This window comes from Parasteatoda tepidariorum, chromosome 5 (assembly GCF_043381705.1).
Source record: "Parasteatoda tepidariorum isolate YZ-2023 chromosome 5, CAS_Ptep_4.0, whole genome shotgun sequence".
Classification (NCBI taxonomy): Eukaryota; Metazoa; Arthropoda; class Arachnida; order Araneae; family Theridiidae; genus Parasteatoda; species Parasteatoda tepidariorum.
The window spans coordinates 37,958,750-37,982,599 of NC_092208.1; the positions used below are offsets into that span (position 1 = coordinate 37,958,750).

Below are 23,850 nucleotides of genomic sequence, written 5' to 3' on the forward strand. Positions count from 1 at the left end.
AGGACACATCTGGTGGCTAATTTATACCCTATCAAAAGTTTTCAAACATTCTCTTTATTTTAAGCTTAACTTAGATTTAATGTGAATTTCCACAATGTGTACTTCCCTAAAAAGTTAATTTCATGAAGTTATGTTTATTCATTTGTCTTTTCTAGCCAATGAATTTTTAATGACTATGCTTATTCAGTAATGATAATATTCTTGATTATTCAGATTAATCAACAAGAAATGTGATTATAAAAAGATGGGTTCTCCAAGACCATTGATCCTACTATAAATTACATGCATAAGTAATTTGTTTCATAAAATGTTTCAACTATTCAAACATGATAATCAATATAAAATTTTACATAATATACATTTATCAAATAGAATTGTTATTTTAATGCCATGCCTTGTTTGAAATTATAATTTAAGTTTACTCAATTTCTAGAAATAAATAGCTAGAGGTTTCCATTTTTTTCCCTTCAGAAAATTTTTCTTTCACTTCAAGGTAGATATTTTCTTTACAATTTTGAATTGATGTAATAATTTATGGTAAGATGGAAGGTTTCTTAACTGAAATATAAAGAATGAATGTACTAAGAAAAGAATGTTTCGTCATCGAAAAATTTCACTTATGGCTTATAACATGCATTCTACCAAGCTTAAACTTGTCTTTTCAAGATAATTTAGCCAATCACCAATGCTGAAAAAACAATTTTAAAAAAAGGAAGTTTCCTTTAAGAATTTGATTTTTTTTATTCAAAAAAACTTAAGTCAAACTTTTTACGTAAGTCAAAATCTTACATGAGTAATCAAGAATACACTATATAAGGCTCAATTTTAATACAAATATTAAAGAAATCAAATGTATACTGATCATAAAAGCAATATTTTGTAATTTAGCAGTGCAGAGGTTGCATTGAAGACAAAATTATGGTTAGAAGGATAAGAAAGAACACTTTGAATCGTTTTTCACTACTACCTAAATGTCTGATTCCCTGTATGTCAATTTATTTGCAAAATTACACTTTTGCATTTTTTCCCCTTGATGCAATGACATTTTGTTTTTGAATTTAACTTTCCAATTTCTTATTTCTGATCATTTGTCTGAGAGAAATGTTCTAATGATATTTATAAACATTCTGTAATTATTAATAGACAAAAAGAATAGTTTTAACAAATAAAACATTTTTATTACTTTAAAAAGAAGTCCAAACTTAAGCAGTATATGAAAATTTTCAGAGCTTGTAAATTGTATATAGAGAAAAAAATTTAGGAACCATAATAGAATATTTTTAAAGATGTACAAACAAACAATCAAATATTTAAACACACACATATATATACAATCACTGAAGGGTTTTAAAAAACTTATTCACTGCATTTAACTAAATTATCAAAGAGTTTTGATTACACAAAAACAATTAAATAAAAGTATTTTGGGAAGGCAACATTTTTATAGTCTGAAACTTATTTTAGTAAAAAACATTGCAGAAACCTAAAATTATAACAGATCCTGGAAAATACCTTATGTTCATAGTTAAATATCAAATTGTTTCAGATTGAAACAATAGGATAAAATTGCGTTCAGTTCTTCATTAAAAGATATAAATAAATAATTTCTAAAATGATTAATTTTAAACAATGAAACTAACAGAGAAGTATGAACTCATATTTTTTTATGGCACCAGTTAAATTGGAAAAAAAAAGCTTTAGAAACAAAAGTACATATACATTAGCTGCCAACTCTTTTTTTTTTTTTTTTCTTCTTCTTCTTTTGTTTGTAAGATTTTATTTTCATATTTTAAGTGATAGTGAAACTCAAGCTATTCCATTAAACTTTTTTGAATTATAATAATAATTATAAATGAGTTTGACCACCACTACATATAAATAAATACAACAAATATATATATAAAAGCATAATAGTCTTTACGATAGCGAATTTTACCCTGGTCAAAATATAAATATATTTTTAGTAAGATTGTTTTTCGGTAATTGTTTTACTACTACTAGGTAAATCCATTCTCGAAAAGAGTGAAAGTTGGCAGGTATGCATATATATGTCAAACTCAAAACAATATTTGAAAAAATATTCATTCAAAATACTTATTGAAACTTAACTAATTACTTATCAGAATATTAACCCTCTATTTGTTTCTGTTCAAATACTTTGAACAAAATATATACATAAAATGATATTTTCAGAATTGAAAATAAAACTTATCTATAATACTGGTATAATTTTTTAATAAAATGATTTTTTCAGAAAAAAAATTTATAAATGCTTAATATCACTTTAAATTAAACTTTTTTCGTATAGAGAGAAATAATATTTTTTTTCTATAATCTATTATAAATCAGAAGGTAAAATCTATAAAGACTGACATTATTATATAAATAGCAAAATTAATAATCAATTCATAAATATTATGAAAAACAACCACTAAAACAAATTTTAAATATTGCATATTATACAAACAAGAAAAAAAAAGAAAACAAAACAAAGCAAAATTACAATTTTTTACAAAACAAGCATTTGATCACTTCAGTACATTTTGGCAGTTGATAATAGCTCAAAAAATTCGGAACTTTAGAAAGAATTATTGCAACAAATAAACAAATTATGTATCAAACAAAAGAATAGGTATTTTCAACAGCACGTGGTGGTTGTTGAGATGCATGGTGACCAGCATGAGCTTGAACATTTTCAAGGGACTGACTCCTCACTCTTACAGAGCCTTGAACAGTCACTACTTCTCTCATTTCAGGTATGCTGGGCACACGATGAATCCCGCTTGACCGAGCTGGTTCTGCCTGAGAAGGCGACGCCCGTGAGCGAGACGCAGCTTGCGTGCTTTCTAAATTCACAACATATTCCGTCAAAGTGACATCTGATGCTCCACCAGACTCAAGTGGAATTGGATGCTGCAGAAAATGTTCCAGCATGTCAAAAATGGTTTGAAACCACAAGTGCTGCACACGACACTGACCTTCTGGATTGATTGTCATTCGCAAATGCTGAAAAATCATAGGAAAATAAATTTGTACTGTAAAAATAAAACCCAGATATCCATAAAAACAAAATATTAAAATTTATGCAAACAGTTAAGCACCTTCTTCATAGTCAGTGGTAAAAAATAGCATGTGATAGAAGTAAATTGGGGGGGGGTGCATAGTCATTTAGATATACAAGATATTGTTTCCAAAGTATTTTTTTAACAATGAGAACAACCCCAAAATGATAGGACAAATAGTTCAGAAGTTATAAAAATTGTATGCTAAAAAAAGTGGGTCGGGATAGCCAGGTTGGTAGAGTGTAGGGCCCATATCCAAGATGTCGTGAGTTTGATTCTGACCGGCCAAAGACTCTTCCTGTGTAGTAAACAATAACTGCTGCACGTCAAATCTGTCAGTCACAAAGTCCGCCATATTCCCATAACAAATCATACCTCTGGGGGTGCTGAATCAGAGATTGATTGTTCCCTGGTTCAGGTCAAAACAGACTCAACAGATTGGGGGGGGGGGAATAATTTTGCTCATGCAGTTTTTATAACACTTATAAAATTTTAAGATAAAAAAAAAAATTTAACAATCCATGACTAAATATCTTTCCTGACAAAAAAAAAAGATCACAACCAATGCTTCACATAAATTTTTAAGTTTTAAGAATTTTGAATTCTCATGTATAGTCCCTGTAGCAGAATTTTTTCGAACTATCTGCGACAATACTCTCCAGCACTAATATCTTTTTCCAAGATACTTTTAAAGAAAACAAATGTATATGTTACTAATTTAAAATAACAATAGCTCTGTTATTACAAAATATATATATATATATATATATTTTAAAGTGAATGTGTAATAATTATTTATTTAAATATTATGGGTAGTATTTTCCCGTTTTGGGGGGGGTGAGAGTATGCACAAATTATGTCCTTCTTCGCATTTTGTAATTAAGTATCACAACAAAAAATTACTTAAAAATCATGAAATCCATGTAGTGGTAATTGCCGAAAAAAATTGACGACGAAATCACACGAATCGGACTTTTCAAATCCTGAGTTTTTTGTTTTGAGATTAGATTGTTGTAATAAATAATATCGTATAAAAAATGTCGGATTTAAAAAACTATGGAGAAATTAATATCAATAACTGCCGAAAATTCGATAGAATTATTGACTTAAAAAGTAAATACTCAAATGCACGATTCGAATTTTCCATATCGTTTGAAATATATCTGTATATTTAAAAACCACGTGAAAATAAATAACAATAACTGTCGGAAATACAATGGAGACATTACATCGATTTAGGATACTATCGGCGCAAATTGAGCTCGTCTTAAAGTTATTATCTAAATGCATGATTCAAACATAATGTGTAAATTTTTGTAGAAAAGGAAAGTAAAATTTTTTCACTTTTCAAACGAAAAATCTTTCTGCAAGAACTCAGTAATGTTCTGAGACAATGTCGCCGTGATTCTGCAACAGGGGTACAGTCCATGCTTGTTAATACGATCCCCCATTACTATAACCCAGAGCCCCCGCTCAGCATTCACCAGCTTGCAAAATGTGATGAAATTGTCAATTCGGCAAGACAAATTTTCACTACAAATTTCGAATTTTCACGATATTTTTTCACATGGTTCATCCTTCTTTCTATAAACCCTTTATATTTTATAATTTTAATTTGTCATTTCAAAAAAATTAACGGCTTACTTTTGCCCTTCCTTGAAAATTAAAGGTTAAAACATATTCTCCTTTTCTTGTCTCACTTTGTCGAACAAGGAAGACTCCATGACCTAGTGGACCATCCCTTAGAACTAGCTGAGCAGCATCACTTCTTGACAACATACCATGGAACCAAGGGTATTCACGTAATGTAACATAAATATCTGGCCCACCTTCTCCTAAAATTTCAAAACAAAATTACTTTTTGAGCATAAATTTAAAAAAAAAATCCTTTTTTCAGTAGAGGGTAAGTGAATTAAAATATTTAGTGCTGAAAAGTAATTTTCGATTAAATATTTATATAATTCATGTTCACACAGGAAAACAATACAAAACTACTATGTTTACCCCCAAAAAACATCCTAATAAAATATGTTTCCTAGTTATGTTACATATGTTAAAATATGTTGTCCCTTCTATGATTGAAGACAGCAAATGCGAACAAGTCACGAGCCTGATAGTTGAATCCCTCCAACTAAACCCATCCAGCAGTCAGTCAAAGTCGCGGATACACTTTTTGGCGTATCATATATTTTATGGTCACTCTATAACTGGTGATAAGGTGTGGTTTCACCACAAAGCATTAATTACTATTAAAAAAAATTTAAAAAATAATTATAATAAATAATTATAATAATCCTAAATGTAAAGTGACGAAAATACAAATACAAAATCGAACCTTGTTCATTTTGTGCTGGAGGATCACTTGTTGCTGTAGAGGCAGCACTTTGTGCACTTCCTGAGGCAGCTACACCTCTAGGGGGAAGATCAGGAGGAGGATCAGGACTACTCGCATCAGGAGGAGTATCTTCATTTCCTACAAATTTAAAACATAAGTAATAAAAGTAGTAGTAAGTGAAAATAACATTTAACACAAATATTTTATATACATAGTTTAAAAATAGAAAAAAGATGCAAATATTATAAAGTATATTGACTTAAAAGAAGCATGAAATAGATTATAAGGAAATTAACTCCATATATGTAAAGATTTAGGTAAATTTAAGCTAAACAATTCATCTAACATCCTTTTATTTTACTGTATTACTAACAATCCCTTACATTTGAATTACCGAATTCATATTTACCTTTTTCACTACTTTTGTTTAACTACCTTGTTTTTGTATGCTTAATCATTTTTTAAAAATCTAAACAGCTACAAAAAATAATTCTGACAAATACCTTATTTTTTTGTATGCTTTTTAGCTGTCACAAGTGAATTAATGCTGTTATATTGCAAGTTTTAATTTTATAAAAAGCACTTCAAGGTACCCATTAAAAATACTTTAAGCAAGCTTGCGATCATACAGTCATTCAAGCTTTCCAGGAAAAGAAAGTGTATAAAGAATTGAACTTTTATGGCTAACAAATTATGGCTGTAGCACTTTAAAATAAAAATTGTTCGGTATCGTTGTGAAAAATAGAACTAAATTGATATCATTAAATGTAAAGAACTAATTCAGATGGAAACTACAAAGGAAAAATTAATAGACAGTTGAATATTTCAAATGCAGGGTATCTGCTACATTTTAGATTTTCAAATTCATGACTTTTCATGATTTTCCATGACTAATTCCAAGAATTTTTCATGACTTAATGAAGTTACTATTTTCTCCGACAAAAACGCAACAATGCATTTAAAAAAGCATTATAATAACATAATAAAAGGCATAACCAAAACTATACTCTGCATCTTCATATTTATAGATTTTAAATTTAAAAAACAGAGTAAAGAAAGAATTGAAACAATAAAATAGCTAGAAAAAAATGCAAAAGCAAATAATTTTNACTACATTTGAAAAATTAATAGACAGTTGAATATTTCAAATGACACAAAGTTTAGAAACACATTAAAAAACAAATGCATGTAAAATGATTAAAGATCAACTAGTTACCATGAAGAGAAGAACTTTCCTTTAGGATGGAACCACAAACAAAAAAATACAGTAATGTCTTTATTTCCATAATTCAAATGAAACCCAATTCCGAGAAAACAGTAAAAAGCAAAAAAACAAACAAAATGATCAGACATTATCAAGAAAAGCTATCATAAGGAAAAGAAATTATGTTCAGGTGGAAGCCAGAAATGAAAACAGAAGTAGTGTTATCATTTTGCTATTTAAAATGGCACTAGGTTTAGAAAAACTGTCAAAAATATAATATGTACGAAATAATCAAGCATCATAAAACTATATCATCATCACCCAACCAGCTCCTGTCCTATTTTTAGGACACTATTTTTTAATATTTATTGTAGGAATATTACATAATTTTTACCCTGGTCAGAAAATGTGGATCCCTCACTCTAAACTTCTACAACACAACAGGATTTTCAGCCATGACAGATTTAACATACATTTTGTTACATATACACGCCAGTTGTTTTGTCGACTGTCAGGAATGAACTCACTACCTCCAGCTCTCCAATCTGTGGCGTGAACGACACCTTAATCGAATGCAACACTGCGGCACCCTAAGACTATCATTAAGAAAAAACGTTTTCTGCAAATGGAAAATTAAATTTTTTCCGTTTTGATGTGAGCACACAGTCAGTTGAGTAACAAAAATTATATTTCAATACTAGACACCTTTAAAACACAAATAAGAAAATGAACCGCATTAAAAATAAAGTTAAATAATTAACACATAAGCAATATCCGATAGCAGAATAGTGGCGACACAAGGACATCGTCGCAAAATGCTACTGAGTTCTTGCAGATAGATTTTTCCTTTGGGAAGTAAAATACTTTGGTTTTGTTTTCTGCAGAAATTTTCGAAAGATTCTATTTTTTCTTCAGAATTTTCTTGCCCATCAGAGTGGAAAAAAAAGGCTTTTAATTCTTCTATTTTCTTTTCTTCAGAAATATTTATTCTATTTTTTTTTTTTTTTGCAGTTATTGTTATTGAATTAAACATAGTTTTTAAAATTCAATATTTCTAATCTGATATTATTTATTACAACTGAATCTTGAAATGAAAACACAAATTTTTAAGAACCTTTTTAAAGAGTTTGATTTGGCGTCATTTTGTCATCAATATTTTATTTTCAGTAGTTACTGCTTGGGATTCAACTATTTTTAATAATTAGTGTTTTTCCCCATACAAAATGCGAGAATATCGTTCATAATAATAGAATAAAAAATATTACATATTCAATTTTAAAAATTACATTATTTTTTCCAATAAGTTTTTTTCTTCTTTTGAATTTGATGCTTTTGTTTCTTTAAATTAGTAACACGTATATTTGTTATTATTAAAAGTATCTTGCAGAAAGATATTAATACTGGACAGGTTTGTCGCCAGGGGTCTGTCTAGGTTTTTCTGAGAGGTACCTATTTTGTGAAAATTTAGACATATTTTGTGAAAATTTAGACATAATTTGTGAAAAATTAAAAGTTATATTTAAAAATCCAACACAAAAATATGGCAAGAATATGGATTTATCATTTCTTAAGGAATACAAAAATAAAATTTTAAGAAAAAGTATTTTGTGAAACTACCGTTTTTCCTAAAATTAAATGTGTGAAACTACCGTTTTTCGTAAAGTTGAATTTGTGAAGGTACCGCTAAACGGTAGTAAATTTGGTCTGGACAGACCCCTGGTCGCAGAGAGCCCAAAAAAATTCTGTTACAAAGAACAATACCAAGTTAATTAAAATATTTGTAAAAAAACATACATAGTTTTAACAGATTTTCGATTTTTAACAAAATAAAAACACATATATTTTTCAATATAAGAATATTAAAAATTTACTTTTAGCAGCATTAGCTCTTTCCCTCAATCGAGTTAAACTATCAGATGGAGCTGTAGGCAATCTAGGGCGTCTGAAACAAAAATATAAAACACAAAATATTAACTAACAAAAATAAATATAAAAGTTGAAAACAGAAATTTGGTTGCAATAAGATCATAAATTGAATATATCAATCGTCAAAAAGTAAGTACACGAATTTAAAACAAAGAATATAGCTGTGCAACAAATATGTAAAATAAAAAGAAAATCAAACATTAAAGAGAACACCACAAAAACAAGAAATAGAAAACATTACTCACGAACTGTCAGAGTTCACATCTCCTAAATGCCTCATGCAATATTTAATAGTAGAAAGCCAAGATTTCATGTCATTTGAATCATGAGCTTCAATGATAAATTCAATATGGTTATCAGTCTAAAAGAATTATAAAATATAAATAGTTAATACTACAGATTGTTGCAGCAACAAATTCATTATATATACACACTGAAAATTACATATCAGCATAAATTTTATTTTTATATTGTTTTTGAAGTAAATAAAAATATTCATATTCAGTTCTTTATATTTTAAAATTCTAAATGGTTCTAAAAAAATTAACAATCCTCTTAGCATGTTCATATATTTAAAGAGCATATTGTAGAAAGCCTTTTAATATATAGATCACTTTTTAGTAGAGAAAGCATTGGCAAAACTAGTATTTTAATTATTCCATTTTATTAAAATTTTAGAAAAATTTTTATAACTATCTTTAAAATTCTCCAAATTTGATAAATCTCTCCCCATATATTTCATAAACAATTAAAATATATAAAGATTTTAATTAAACAATAGCTTTAATTTTTCAGCTTAATCCAATCTATCTCAATTAGACTCTGTTAAAAATATTTTGTAAGATGTTTTCATTAAACAAAAATATCATTGTGAAAAATAACATAATAGGAAGGGAAAAAAATACACAGTAAAATATGTCCCTTTCAGATTTGCAATGCAAATTACTTTTTCAAGTTGATAATCTTACAAAAAGTTTAAAATATTTATAAAAATGATGAAAATTTCTATACAATATACATTTTTAAGAGAAAAAAAATGAGTAGTTTTTAAAATTTATTATTTTTATCTGGTTACAATAAATGTATAAAAATAAGAAATAAAAGTATTAATATATGTAAAAATGTGAACTGCAAACCATCCTTGTACATTAATTAATCCTTGTACATTAATTAATTTTAAAATAATATTTTATTAATTCAGGTTCAATATCCGATTGCTGTTTTTTCCCTGGAGTTTATTCTGGTGTTTTATTTTAACTGACTTTAAATACCAATACTTTTTTCAGTTCCCGTGAGGAATACCAATTCTCAATCATAACGGAAACTGTTCTTTATCAAGTTCAACTTTGTCTAACAAATTCTTCGAAAATTTATTTGTATTAATTATGGTTAACAGTTAACAAAATCCCAAAATAATCGGGAAGCAAGAAAACTAGTTATATAACTGAAGTGGTTCAATATTCATTATGTTCCTGAAAATCTTCTTTTTCTCTCCTATTAAGATTGTTTATATCATCAATGTTGAGATTACGTTTCAATTCTTTTTAAACTGATACCAAAGAATTTAATTATTCTATAAAAATAAAACGATTTAGCCGTGATGTACGTAATTCCATCCACTTTGAAAGGAGACCTAACACTGCAGTTACAAGAAATAAAGATTTGTTGCTTAAAGACTCTGAATTTATCTGAATTCCATCTTTTTTTATTATAATAAAGATGTGATAAAATGATCTAACTAATAACCTTGCCAAATAAGGTTTTAAAAAATATCCCCCTGAAAAATAAATTAAAACTAATATTTTAGTTTAATCAATCGATAAATTAATTATAAATATGGCTCCCTTATTGCCTAAATGTTTGGTTAAAGATACACTAACCTTGCCTAAAAAGAATAATTCCCGTTAAAAAGAAAAATTCGAAAAGTATCCTATACCAAAAAAGATTTTGAAATCTAATCCACCACACTAAAGATTTTGAAATCTAATCTACCACACAAAATATTTCCCGTTCCCCTCAAACTAAACCACTTCTAAATGTGCTTTTCATAATAATAGTTATTTTATGCAATTACAAAGTTAGTTGTCCATTTATGATTATGCAATAAATTTGGCTAAAAAATTTCCCCCACGAAAAAGAATTTAAAAGTTATCTTTCCCCTCAATATTAAAAAATGCTGCCAATATTACAAAAATACCTCTTTAAATAAACCAAAAATATTCAGTAATTTTAAATTACAGTTTTAAAACTACAAAATTGTACAGAATTTAAAAAAAAAAAAAGTATCTCCCCCCAAGAATACTATGGCGACTTGGTCCCCTTGGTAAGCATTTCGGGATATTAATTATTGAACAATTACATGTTATAATAACGTTAAATACTGAGCATTTGAATGCTAAATATTGGGTACATATATACAGTTTAATAAAAAAAATAGCAAATATAAATGTAACAAAATTGTTTATTTAATGTACTTACTTTTAAAACAAATGTATTTTCATGATCAGGCATTTCTAATGCAGTTGTTTCTCTAGCTTCTACAATTAAAAAGCAGAAAAGGCCACTTCGAGGCTTCACAGACTAAAAAAGAACAGTGATTTTACATAGAGTGGATGTTTAATTTTAAAAGTAAATTTAAATTAAATTATATTACATCTGAATTGCAAAAATGACCATACTTTGTAAAGATGGTGGGCATTTTAATGAAAACACTGGATTTTGCAGACAAGTGTCAAATAAAGGTTTAAATATCAAAAAAAAATGTATAAAAAAGAAAAGACAACCCTAAGTTTATATATAAATTTCAAAACATAATTTAAAAAATGCAAACTATCCCCTATGCGTTTTAATAAAGATTTTAAAGTAGGGATGGGTTGTTAAGCCGCACAGGCAACTTTGTTGCTGGTTGGCAGATGAACACACTTTTTTTTGCATATTGCATTCAGGCGTAACTTTTCAACTTCATATTTTAGAAGAGGTATAATTTAAACTCTAAACACAAATTAAATACAATAAATGGCAGTGATAATAAATTTGTATAATGCTCGAATTTTATATGACTTATACAGTGTTTTCACTGCAGCGCGAGAGTCTCGCATATTTTTTCTTTTCTCGCATTAAAAAATTATTACCGCGAGTAATTCGCGCATTCTATAAATCAATTTCAAAATTCGCGAATTTCTCGCATTTTGGAAGAAGCTTCGAATTACGCTATTTAGAATAAAATCCGTTTCACTTTTCTTCCTGGATCTCTCATTATTTTCAACATTTGCTCCCAACATAAACNCAGAACACATTTCTCTGCAACCACGTATTTACCGTAGGTTAGGTTTCTTCATGTAAGACGTTCAAATTTTTTATGTGCTAATGTAAGATGGAACCTTGTAAAGGCAAAATCTTCTATGATGATGCACCAAAAATATTCAATGCTTTAAAAAAACAGAAGACGTTAAAAATGCATTATAATTAAAGAAATTTTTTTTTTTGAGAGTTTTTGTGTTTTTTTAGTTTTTAGAAATCTCACTTAAGTTTTTGAAATCTCACCCTGTTTTTGAGAAAGGGTGAGAAATTCTCACCCATTTTTTTTCTATGATGAAAACAGTGTTATAGATACAAATATGCTTAATTTTAAAATCACTTTGAGAGAGGACAAATGTACGTTATCAATTTCTTGATACTTTTTCATGAATTTTATTTTATTATGTCAAGTTTCTTACATATAGCACAGATAGACTTAGATAAAATGAAAAACTTTTCTCAAGATAATATGAAAAAACTTTCTGAAAAACAAAATCTCAATTAAAAAACCATCTGCAAGCAATTTATCGACTCCTGTAACTAGTTTCACCCCTTTTACTGCTACCTAATTTTGAAATTTTTTTTCATTATTAGGTGTTTAACTTTTTACAAAACTCTATATTGATTGTTATACATAACAACACATTTTTCTTTAAATTTGGAGTTTTTAAATGGCGTAAAATTAGTTATTGACGAACCAATTTTTCTGTTATTATATCTGATTTTTCTAAAATAGACTGCAGAGTAGAATATACAAATTTTGACCATTTATTTTTAAATATATTGTATGCTTTTTATTATACATTATCAGAGCCCATGCTAAGGGTTTCAAATTATTAGTCAGTAAATTAGCCAAATATCAAAAATATTCGCCAATTTTCAAACAGCTTCGCCACATGCAAATCTTAACAATTTTTTATATTTAATTTTTTTCTCATAGAAAACTATTCTACAGTAGTTTGTTTGCAGGGTTGTATTATTTGGTCCCAATTCTAATCGATTATGCAGCGCATCTACCAAGAATTACTGTAATCGAATAGTAATGATTTGTTCAAAAAAATTCATTTTGAGGATTCAGTAAAATATTACATTTTTCTTTCCAGTGGAAAAACTCATTCGCCAATACTTTCTTTCGTGAAACAAAAACATAATTTTATTCGCAAATTTTATGATTTTATACGCAAACCCTGAATTATAAACATATGCAACGTATAATCAAAATGCATACACATTGTATAATTTTTTAGCCTACTCTATAATTCAGTATATTGTAATAATCAGAACTTACATTATATGATAATGAGCAATATTATTAAAGACGTTTCCGCAATGGTGACAAATATTACGCAAGCCTATTCACAATGAAGCAGGGCTAGGAATTAAAAATCTTTAATCACTAATCCTAATGACCAGTAGTTAACTAAAAGATATTACTATTCCATACACATTTTCACTAGTCCATTTGAATTTAGAATTTACTTGAGTCTACATAATTCCATCATTTTTTGGCTTGCTAATTCAAATAAATGACAATTTTATTTGATACATAATGTGCCAACATTAATAAACAACTTATTACAGTAAAAAGATGTAAATAGACAGTTTCTTGATGACTAAATTTTTGCCATCAACTATAAACAAATTATTCAGTTTATAAACAAATTATTCAGTTTCTTACTATCTTATTTTAGGTTTAGAATAAAATTCTAGTCTATAAAACACCATTGGTTTGTACTATATATTATATCTATTCTTCATACAGTTTAAATATAAAGTCTATTATCCCTTTTCTATTGACCATGTAAATAGTCACTGGTCATAAAATTAACACCGTATTAGGCACATAGTAATGTGAAAATTAGTTAGAGAATAAAACTAAACAAAACTCAGTGGTGCGATAGCCTATAGAGAGCGAAGGCCTACTGTGCCCATCTCAGTTTTCTTGACTTTTGGGCTCTAGGGTGCAAGAGCAAATGTTCCAGTTGGGTGGTCAGCCCAAAGCGGAACAGTTTGTTTAGTTCCCAAGCATGCTTGGTACTCATAGAATAAACATCTAAAAAAACTTATATCAACATTATTCAAATAAAAAAAAAGTACGTTCAGTTTTTTACCTTTAAAGAAGAACAAAATGGGGAGATTTCCGTATCGTGATCAGTGGCAGAATAACCAACATGTCTTGGAAACTTCCGGACAGTGGCCCACGAGAAACTAAAAAAAACATCACAGAAAGGGACCAACTCGAAAGGTATAACTCGTAGCCCCCTCCCGGGCAAACATTTACACGTTTTTTTTAAAAAAATGTGCAAGTTTAAAATCTATTTGGCCTCTTGGCGATTGTAGTTGGTGAGACAGATCACAATACGAAAATATCCCCAACAAAATTTAATCTTCAATGGTTTTTACTAAAAATAGTCAACATAGGATCTCCTATTTCTGTGGATCATCCAAATAGTTAGGAGTCGAATAACTAACAAAGCCTTATTTGACACATAGTATTGTGACCTTTCAGAGTTGAATTATAACTAAGAAGCATGCATTCAACTCTTTCTTATTGAATAACTTTTTAAAGAACTTTTATTATCAACTTTTTTAAAATAAATAATGCTAGGTTTCTTACCTTAGGTGGAGAATAAAATTCTAACATATAACCTCCAGTGGTTTTCACTAAAAGTAGTCTACATTTCTCCCACTTTTGTCGACCATCTAAATAGTCACCAGTCAAATAACTAACAATACCTTCTTTCACACATTCTACAATAATTTTAGTCACTTTAGTTTTTTCATGTTTATCACTGCGAGCACGTCTGTCATGATGATGAGACAGTTCAACTTCATCAGAGTGTTGTTTATGAAACAGACCTTTACCACGTTTTAACCCTTTAAAGGATAAACGTCTAAAGAAAGCTCTGTGATGAGATTTGGGTGATTCAGTCTCTGGATCCGATAGATCACTATAATCCTCATGATTTGTGACAGTTACCTGATTTCGAACATTTTCTTGAGACGTATCTTGACTTTTTGGTCGAGTTCGAGGTGCGTCACCACTGGAAGTGGATTCAGGAACACTGTGTCCATTGGAAGATGTAGAGTTCTCTCCAACTTTTTTCTTAACTTCTAAATCAAAATACTCGATAAAAAAGTCAATGAATTTGCGACTTATTTCCTGATTGCTGACTACTTTACCAAGGCTAGGGTGATCGTTGATAAACAATCGGTAACTTTGAACAAATTCAATCGCAGCTCCTCGAGCATTTTTCTCACAAAACTCTGGCCATAAAGATTTCTCATCCGTTTCACCGTTAGTTGTAGCAACAGCAGCCATAATCAATCGATAAAAAAGAATGTAAAGATAATTTGACACACACAAATCGTGAAAAACAAACGCATGATAGGATCTACGAGTCAGAGTAATTTAAATGCCATCACATTCTGTTTCATTCAGCAGCCATTCTTAGTTACGGAATGCATTGCGAATGCGCAGAACGATTAACTCAAGTGGAGGTTCATAGTATTAATAAACAAACAAATTAAAATGTTTATTTTGTAAATAATGTTAATTAATCTACACTGCACAGCGATAAAACAAAACTACCTATTCGACCAATAATGATTGCAAAAGAAACATATGCTGAAAAACTAACATTTATTTTTTAAATCAATGATCATTCAACATTTTATTTTGAAACATTTATCAAATCAGGTATATGAAACTGGCATCTATACAACTTAACATTGTGTTTGAAAATATCAACTTTTTACACGGATTGTACTCGTCTCAGGTGAATTAAAAATAAGCTCCTGAATTCGAACGCATGCAGTTTAAAAAGTGCTATTCGAGGCGAAAGTTCAAGTTTTACTTAATAGTCGGTAGTTCGCAAATGATCGGTGCGAATCATTTCGTTCAAAAACATAAATGATTCACTTTTCTCAGAAAGCGATAAAAAAAATTTCAGGGATAACTAAAAAATTGCGTCAGGCATAAGCGATAAAAAGTAGCATGCGTATTTCTGAAACTTCTTGCACAATGGGCTATTGGCGATTGTCTGGGAAGCATCCCTGAGGATGATCCGAAGACATACGATAATAATTTTGATCCTGTGAAAGGGGGGATGGCTCCCTCCCTTTGGTCACCCGACTACTTTCGGATGAAATCGAACTTTTTATGGTTGATTCAGATTGCAAGAGAGCTACACAATAAGCTATTGGCGAAGATCGGAGAAACATCTCTGAGGATGATCCAAATAGATGCCATCATAATTTCGATCCTCTGCTGAGGGTGTGGCTCCTTCTCTTTGGTAGCCCAACGACTTGCGCATGAAATCGAAGGCTTTACAGTGGAACAGTTTAACAAGGATCAATACCACACACCCTCGGTCCCTTCGCAGGTTAATCAAAGTGGTCACCCATCATTCCACTGATCACTGCTACTGATCTTTTAACTCGGTGATCTACTGGAAACCACGTCATTCAACCATAATATTGAACAAGCTTTGTAATTTTTACTATAAATTATGTGTTACATAGTTCCAGATACGTAAAGCTTCTTCTGTGTGTTTTCTTTACTTGAGGGTGGCATCAAACGAGAGAAGGCTTTCAATGGTTAGTCCCCAACTAAACGTTCCTGGAAGCTGAAACTTTGAAACCTGCAATAATGTTGCAGGCATAAATGAAAGCAATACATCTGATTAAAATCACAGATTACAAGAATCCTCATTGTTTTTCTCGCATACGGCAGGCGATTTATCTTCCTAGATTTGTTATCCTTATGATGAAGACTAAACTTCAAAAACCTTCAAGCCAGCAGAAAAGTGGTCTGTCTGGTGATGAAGGGTAGCTTTGGTATGTTTTTTCATCTTGTACGAGATAGCACGTGCTTTAGTAGGAACTCTCAGTAGCGCAGAGTCATGTGGTTGGGCAAACGGTCATGATATCTACATATGTAGTAAGCAGGTCCCTGGCTAATAGCCACGCCTTTTAGCATGCAGGTGACTCCTTTTCTTATTCTTTCTTGAACATCCGAAAAATAGGCAGAATTGATGGCAAAAACCATGTCCTAAAAATAAAAACTCCGAGAAACATGTAAAACGACAATAAATATTATTTTTAATTAGGATGTTTTTGTCTTCGTCTTTTTCGGTAGTCACTCATATTTCGTATAAGTATAGTTTGTCTACGGTGAAAACTCCCCCCCCCCACCACCGCAAAGTCTGAGGCCGTCTGCTGCTATGGAAACAAGAATAGCTCATTTCATCGAGGGTACTCTCTAGGAAGAGAAGCTAGTAGCTTCTCTTCCTTTAAGGGCTAACACTATAAACCGAAGAAAAATATTCCCCTTTTTTTCGCCGTCCCCACACCCCTATTTGGAATAGTTAAACCTATTTACCATAGTCACCTCCACGGATGCAGATGACTGGCTAAGGGTGTTTTTACTATAGACAAACAATATGGATCCATAAAATTCCACCTAAATAATAGTGACCAAGCATAAAAATGAAACAGTCTAGTTTAAGTCTACCCATATGTCAAACATTTTACGCAATTGTACTTGGGATAAAATATATATCCCCCTTTTATGTCCATCAATGTGTGACGCAATGATCATAATATCCATCTTGTTACTGGTCCCTGATTCTAATTTTCTTTTCTCTAAACTGGAAAATGCTTTCAACTTTTTTTCTCGTATGCGTCAGCAGTTTCCTAGTTAAAAAAAAAAAAAACTATCTTATACAATGTGAAGTTAAGGGTTCTTTCCACTTAATAATACATGTACGCTGGGATCAGTAAAGGTACGGAAAGTATATACATTTCATGACTTTTGATACGCACTTCATATATTGCTGAAAAGCGAGAGAAAAAAACCTATAACAAAAGTGGTTCTATCTAGCGTTACAGCCTGGGAAGGATTAAAACAATAAAAAATTAAAAAACAATTATTATTAAACGCACCTGAAATTTATATGGTGAATGAGTCAATGTAAGTTAACGCCCAATACACAATGTAATGGTATGAGACACTCCCAGTATAAGTTAATGGTGAAAAAAATAGTAGTTTTCGCATGTTATATATAATTATTTCTATAAGTAGTAATAGTAGTTTCGTGGGTAATTACCCTATACTACTAAATATAGTATATGTGTATAGTACTATATATACTATATATAGTTAACTATATTTTTTGTTTTCCGAATTGTTTTATCGATCCAAATTTTTTTTTTTTAAATCCATAAATTTTTTCTTGTGAACTTATTCCACCATTAACACGATCATGCCAATTGTTTTTAACGGATGCAATTTCTATATTGAATTGCCTCTTCGCCGTGATAAATTTCCTTACAGTGAATTGTTATTGTTGAGAATAGATTAACTGCTCCCGAATATTTTCTAATATTGAAATAGTTCTTCTACCAGTATTTTCTCTTTTCCCGTACTAGTATTTTCACTTTTCCCGGGGTGAACGAGTGAAAACATACATATTTCATGTCGAAGCTCGCATATTTACTTTATAAACTTAAAATAGAACACTAAAATTCATATTTTTGCGAAAGAATAAAGAATGGATGTCTATATAATTGCATAATAGGGACTAGACCGATGTTAGTCACAGTAAATATACGGATAGTGTGTAAACCTGACAGAATATTTTTGACATTATTCTGCTTCGATTACAAATCATAGTATGATCTGCTCCAATAGATTAGGAAAAAATTGTTTCAATTATTTTTGCGTGTTTCCCTTAAACTTCATAAAGCAAGTAATTAAACACAATATTTGAAATCCAGAGAGGATATTTAATGTAGAATTACAGATCATAATAAAATTTCTGTGCACACATTTTTACTCTCTCAATGCCATAAAAATTAGTGAGCCAAGAAAGAGCTGACAGAAAACTTTGATATAAGTAAAACTTTGACATAAGTAATAAACGACTTTGATATAAATAAGTGATCAAAAGATCAAAACAAAAGGATCATTTATTGCTGGAAAAAATGCAAATGAATGGAGGTTTTAGTATCCTCTACAGTCTACAGCCACTTCTTGCAGAATATTATACGATCTGGCATTAATTCCTACAAGTTCCTTATGATGTTTGATGTCCATATTTCGTTACACAGTAGCTGTAAAAATAACGCTACATCGACTATACACAATTCAACTTGCCGTTGCGCAAGTAGCCCTAGATAGTCTCATTAGGTGGGGATCGAGCAAGTCAGGGAAGGGTGGTAATGTGGTAAAGGTGTTTCTCTGATACCTTTGCTTTGCTTTCTATGGTGTCACGTTAAAAAAATGGCTCCTAGGAGCCCTACCATGAGTGGCAACATATGTGACTGATGAATGTCACGAACGTACCGCTAGGCTGTCACGGCGCCTTAGATCAATATTAGGGGTGATCGTATGTCATATGCAATGGCATCCTATACCATTAGACCAGCTGTAGAAGCGATGTGCTACTGTACAACGTAGGCACGCTTGAAACCCAATGTTGCTTCCGTTTGGAATGGCGCCGTTCTCGACGGGGTTAGACTGCGACCGAATGGAACCAGCGTCTTCAGTGATGAATAAAGATTTAATTTGGGAAGCAAAAACCATCGCGTACGAGTGATGATAGCCTCAATTCTGTTTACGCAATTTGCTTTGATTTTTTAATCACTCTCTAATACCAACGTTGTACTTACATATGTAAAATTTCTTTTTATTTTGACAAGTCTTTCGAACAGTGCTAATTTTCATGGCAATTAATGCATATAAACTACTACAGTGAAACTTGTGTATGTTGACCACTTGTGGTGCATTGTTTTAGTGGTCAACTTCTAGAGGGGGTGGGTCATTGTTTACTTTTTCGTTTCCTATATCATGTTGCTATATATTTAANTAACACATCTCAATCACCACATTTTTGACAGGGATTCTAAAAATATATAGGAAAAATCCTTGTTACAAATGAAGTCCAAAGTATACACATTATTAGTGGTAAATTATTATTTAAGCAAGGAAGAAACAAAAGTACTACAAAACCCAGTCATATAAGTGAGAAGATCGGAAGGATCAAAACCAATTTTATTGCCTGATGAAAATCGAAGGTGTAATTAATAATTTTCTGTAACTGTTTCCGTTTTCAACAAACAAGTTTTAATGTATTTAGACATGTTTTACTTAGTTGTGACTTGTCAGGTTTCGTTAGCGTTTTTGATTCATCGTGTGTTTACTCTCTTTAATACATTTTTAAATAAAAATTCTAAAATTATACAGAAAGGGCTGTGTTTAGGGAACTATACATAGGGGGTGGACTAAATAATGGAAACACTTCTATACTAAAACATTTTTTCATACTTCTTCAGAAATACGTAACGAAATATTTTATAATTTCAGATGTGTTTAGATCATGCGATATCTCACACATATCAATGAAGTTTAAAGCTTTTAAGAGTTTGAGGGACCAACAATAAATTATAAACGGAAAATGATGCTTTTAAACACCTTACACCACAAAAAGTAGCTAAAGAGTTGTAACTTGTGAAAGCTATTTTGATTATTATATGCAATCATTACACAAAATTTCGTAAGCCTAGCTGAAATATTTATGGAGTTAACACATTTTTTGAAATAAAAAACTAATATTTTTTGTTTTACACTTTTATATGCCATAACTTTAAAATTATTTAATAAAACTAAACAAAATTATAAAAATTAATTAAAATTTCTTTTTTTTTTAAAATTTGAAAAACTTTTAAGTTAGAAAACTATTCACGATCGCAACGTTCGAATACGCCATCTGGAACGAAGACCGGTTCCGTACTGCGATATTTTTTCCTTTCTTAATATTTTTCGTATTTAATTGTCAAAAATATTTTTTAAAATTTCCATGACGCTTTCTTTTAGAACTGTGTTCAGTTTAGTTTTAAAAGTTTTTAATGTATTTGAAAATCAAGAGAGAAACTAGCGTACTACCTTTTTCTATGACTCTCCATACGCTATGGTGAAAGCATGCGAAGTGTCATAGGTGGAGAGTTCTGCCTTATGTAGCCCATTTTGATCGCCAATAGTGAAACGTATTTGGTAAAAAAAGTCAGATTTGAATATCTTAAAAATTTCAAGCAATTTTCTAAGTAGTTCTCGTATTTTTTAAAAGAATAATTAAGCGAGGCTTACGAAAAATATTTAAGCTAGGCTTACGAAAATTTGCGTAATTGTTGCAAATAGTAATCAAACTAACTATCTCAAGTTACAAATCCATTGCTACATTTTTTAGATAGGGTGTCCGAAAACATTTTCTGTTTGTAATTTATTGTTTGTCCTTAAAGCCTCTAAACTTCATTGATATGTATAAGAAATTGCATTATCTAAACACTTCTGAAGTTAAAAAACATTTCGTTAAGTATTTCTGAGGAAATATGAAAAAATCTAGCATAGAAGTGTTTCCATTATTTTGTCCACCCCATTATTTGCTGATTCAAACTTTACCAAATTCCCAGTAGATACAATTTAGACTACAGAAATTTAATTTTCAAAAGAAAAAAAAAATGTTTTTTTTTTGAGTGAATATTATGTTTGAATTTTGTGTAAATCGTATCTATTTTAAATTTGGCTCAGCAATTTTCCAGTTATCGGGCTTTGAATACCTTTTAGTTTAATTATGGCCACCCAGTGTATCATATTCCAGTATATTCAAATCGGTAAAATCATAAATGTCATACTATGAATTATATGGAAAACAAAGTTTGACAGAAATAGAAAAAAATTGCCACAAACTTGAATGAAAAAATGAAACGAAATAGAGCTTTATTTACTTTCATAAGGCACCTTTAAGTACACAATTAGCACACAAATTCAATTGAAGATGAAAGATGCATGACAAATACTTTTTGGAAGAGATCTTTAAATGTAAATGCAACTATAACAAGACTATTTTTTCTACAAATAACTACCATAAAAACATTATAAAAGTAAAATTAAGAATACTAAAAACTGCAGTATAAAACATATATAATCTGTGTAGTAATATTAACAAATTATATTAAAATGATGCACACACAAATGTAGGTAGCAAAAATAATGCATTAAAATAAGCTGCTGCACAATGACTATAAATTAAACAAACAAACAAAAAAAAATTAAACATGGATGCTGAAACTTAATGTTACATATCTAACAAACTGGAACTTTTAAAAAGGAGAATAAAAATGAACTAAAGCACACTTGTGAAATATGTAAAATAATATTTTCAGAGAAAGAAGCTAAAAATAAACTAATAAAATGCTATCTTTTTTTTCTTTCATCCCTTTAAAATATTCTATTTATAATACAATAACACTGAAAGTCTGTAAAAAATACTAGCATTACATTAACATTTAGTACATTTTTCTTATAAATTCCGTCATGCAATCAGCATAACGAAGTTAAATAACAAGTTCCTAATTAGATAAAGACCTTATTTATTATAAAAAAATTTAGGAAATCTTTGAATATCTCACTTATGTATTCACTAAGTAGCTTTTTATTAACAATTATTAAATATTTTTTGCTATGCTAAAGAACAAAAATAAATAAGAGTATGAATTCTTTAAGTCTTATAAATGTACAAACGTTTATTTTAATAGAATGTAGCTTCAATTGAAACTAAAATCATTTATCAAAACCAAAGCAAAACTAAGAAAATCTTTGATTGTCTCACTCGTAAATCAGCATTGCTTATTCTCACACATTGTAGATTTTATTATCTATTATTATATTTCTTATTAGACTCATGCACAAAAATAAACTGACTTATTACTAAGTCTCACTAGTGTGTAAACAATGTATATTTCAATACAATGCAACATAGTTTTTATTGATCAATATTATATTTGTTAACATACTCGTGAACAAAAGTATATAAAAGTATGCATACAACCTAACCTTGAATGGTTCAATAATGTATCCAGCAATGTTTATTCTTTTCTAATGTAGTTCATGCTACAACAGTTAAAATGTTTGATACTAAGCTCATGAACAATATCTTTGAACAAAGCTTGTTTTTATTTTGTTAATCAATATTCTGTCATACACTTTTTGTAGTGAACATCATACTTTAACCAGGCACTTAATTATTCCAGTTATCTATATATATAATTGCAATAAAAACTAACTTAAACAGTCAATGCTATTGATTAATGTGATCAAGTGGTATATTGCCATCAATCATTAAAAAATTAATGTTATGATGATATTTCTTCAGTTTATACTCAATAGTTTGTCTTACAAAAAAGTTACTCCGAGTATCATACATAAATTATTATCAATAAAAGCTTAATTCATTAGACCCCACCCACCTCCTAAAAAAAGGGAAGAACTGTGCACCTCATTGTACTTCCTACATACATACAGAAACATTGCGGGTACAATAAATAAAATTTCGAAAATTACAGATTTTTTTCAATGACTCATAACTCTAGCTAAGATATAAAAATAACAAACATTTTTATAATTTTGAACACACATTTTAATTATAGAGTAAAACAAATCTGTTATTTAAAAATTAATGCTTAAAGAAAAATAAATGCAATCTGAAAACAAACTAGAAACATTGTTTTACAATTTACACAGTTAAAATGCATACTTTTCAGAAAAATGTTAAATTTTTCCCAAGTGAGAACATACACAAAATATCTTTGAAATTAAATAGCCAAAAAACAATTTTAGAGACTGCAGCATATAATTTTAATTGATAGGTGATGTTGTTAAAAGACAAATTGTAACATCAGCAATATAAAAAAATATTATGGCTTATCCTAAGTAGTTTGATTATAAAATAGACAAAAACACTTTGAAAATTTTAAAGTTACGCAATCTCTTACAGGCACTTTCCATAGCAATCTACTGCAGACAAAGGAAGACATAATAAATAAAATGTTTATAGAAGTTCAAGATATTATGAAATAAGATCTTAATCTTCTGATTAAGAACTACAATATTAAATAACTAAATTTGATAATAATTTTAATAAAATGGTAAAAAAGAAAAACATAAAAGGCAACAATAGGACTTTTTA

General features: G+C 29.5%; 1 protein-coding gene across 1 annotated transcript; it reads right to left on the reverse strand.

Annotated features, from left to right (window-relative positions):
- Positions 1–721: 721 nt before the first annotated feature.
- On the reverse strand, positions 722–15,522 carry LOC107445434 (SH2B adapter-like protein Lnk). Its single transcript, XM_043043448.2, has 7 exons — positions 14,442–15,522; positions 11,006–11,107; positions 8,773–8,888; positions 8,473–8,543; positions 5,398–5,535; positions 4,707–4,897; positions 722–3,006 (listed from the first exon to the last, which is right to left on the reverse strand). The coding sequence occupies exons 1-7, from the start codon at positions 15,144–15,146 to the stop codon at positions 2,617–2,619; spliced, it is 1,713 nt and encodes a 570-aa protein (XP_042899382.1). The 5' UTR covers positions 15,147–15,522; the 3' UTR covers positions 722–2,616.
- Between the last annotated feature and the right edge of the window lie 8,328 nt (positions 15,523–23,850).

What these genes read in the sequence shown, in the direction of transcription:
- LOC107445434 (XM_043043448.2), bottom strand. Translation starts at nt 15,146, where the DNA reads ATGGCTGCTGTTGCTACAACTAACGGTGAAACGGATGAGAAATCTTTA. An exon ending in GATGTGAACTCTGACAGTTC is followed by an intron (nt 8,544 to 8,772) that starts GTGAGTAATGTT and finishes TTTTTGTTTCAG; the next exon opens with ACGCCCTAGATTGCCTACAG. An exon ending in AAGAGCTAATGCTGCTAAAA is followed by an intron (nt 5,536 to 8,472) that starts GTAAATTTTTAA and finishes TTAAATTTGTAG; the next exon opens with GAAATGAAGATACTCCTCCT.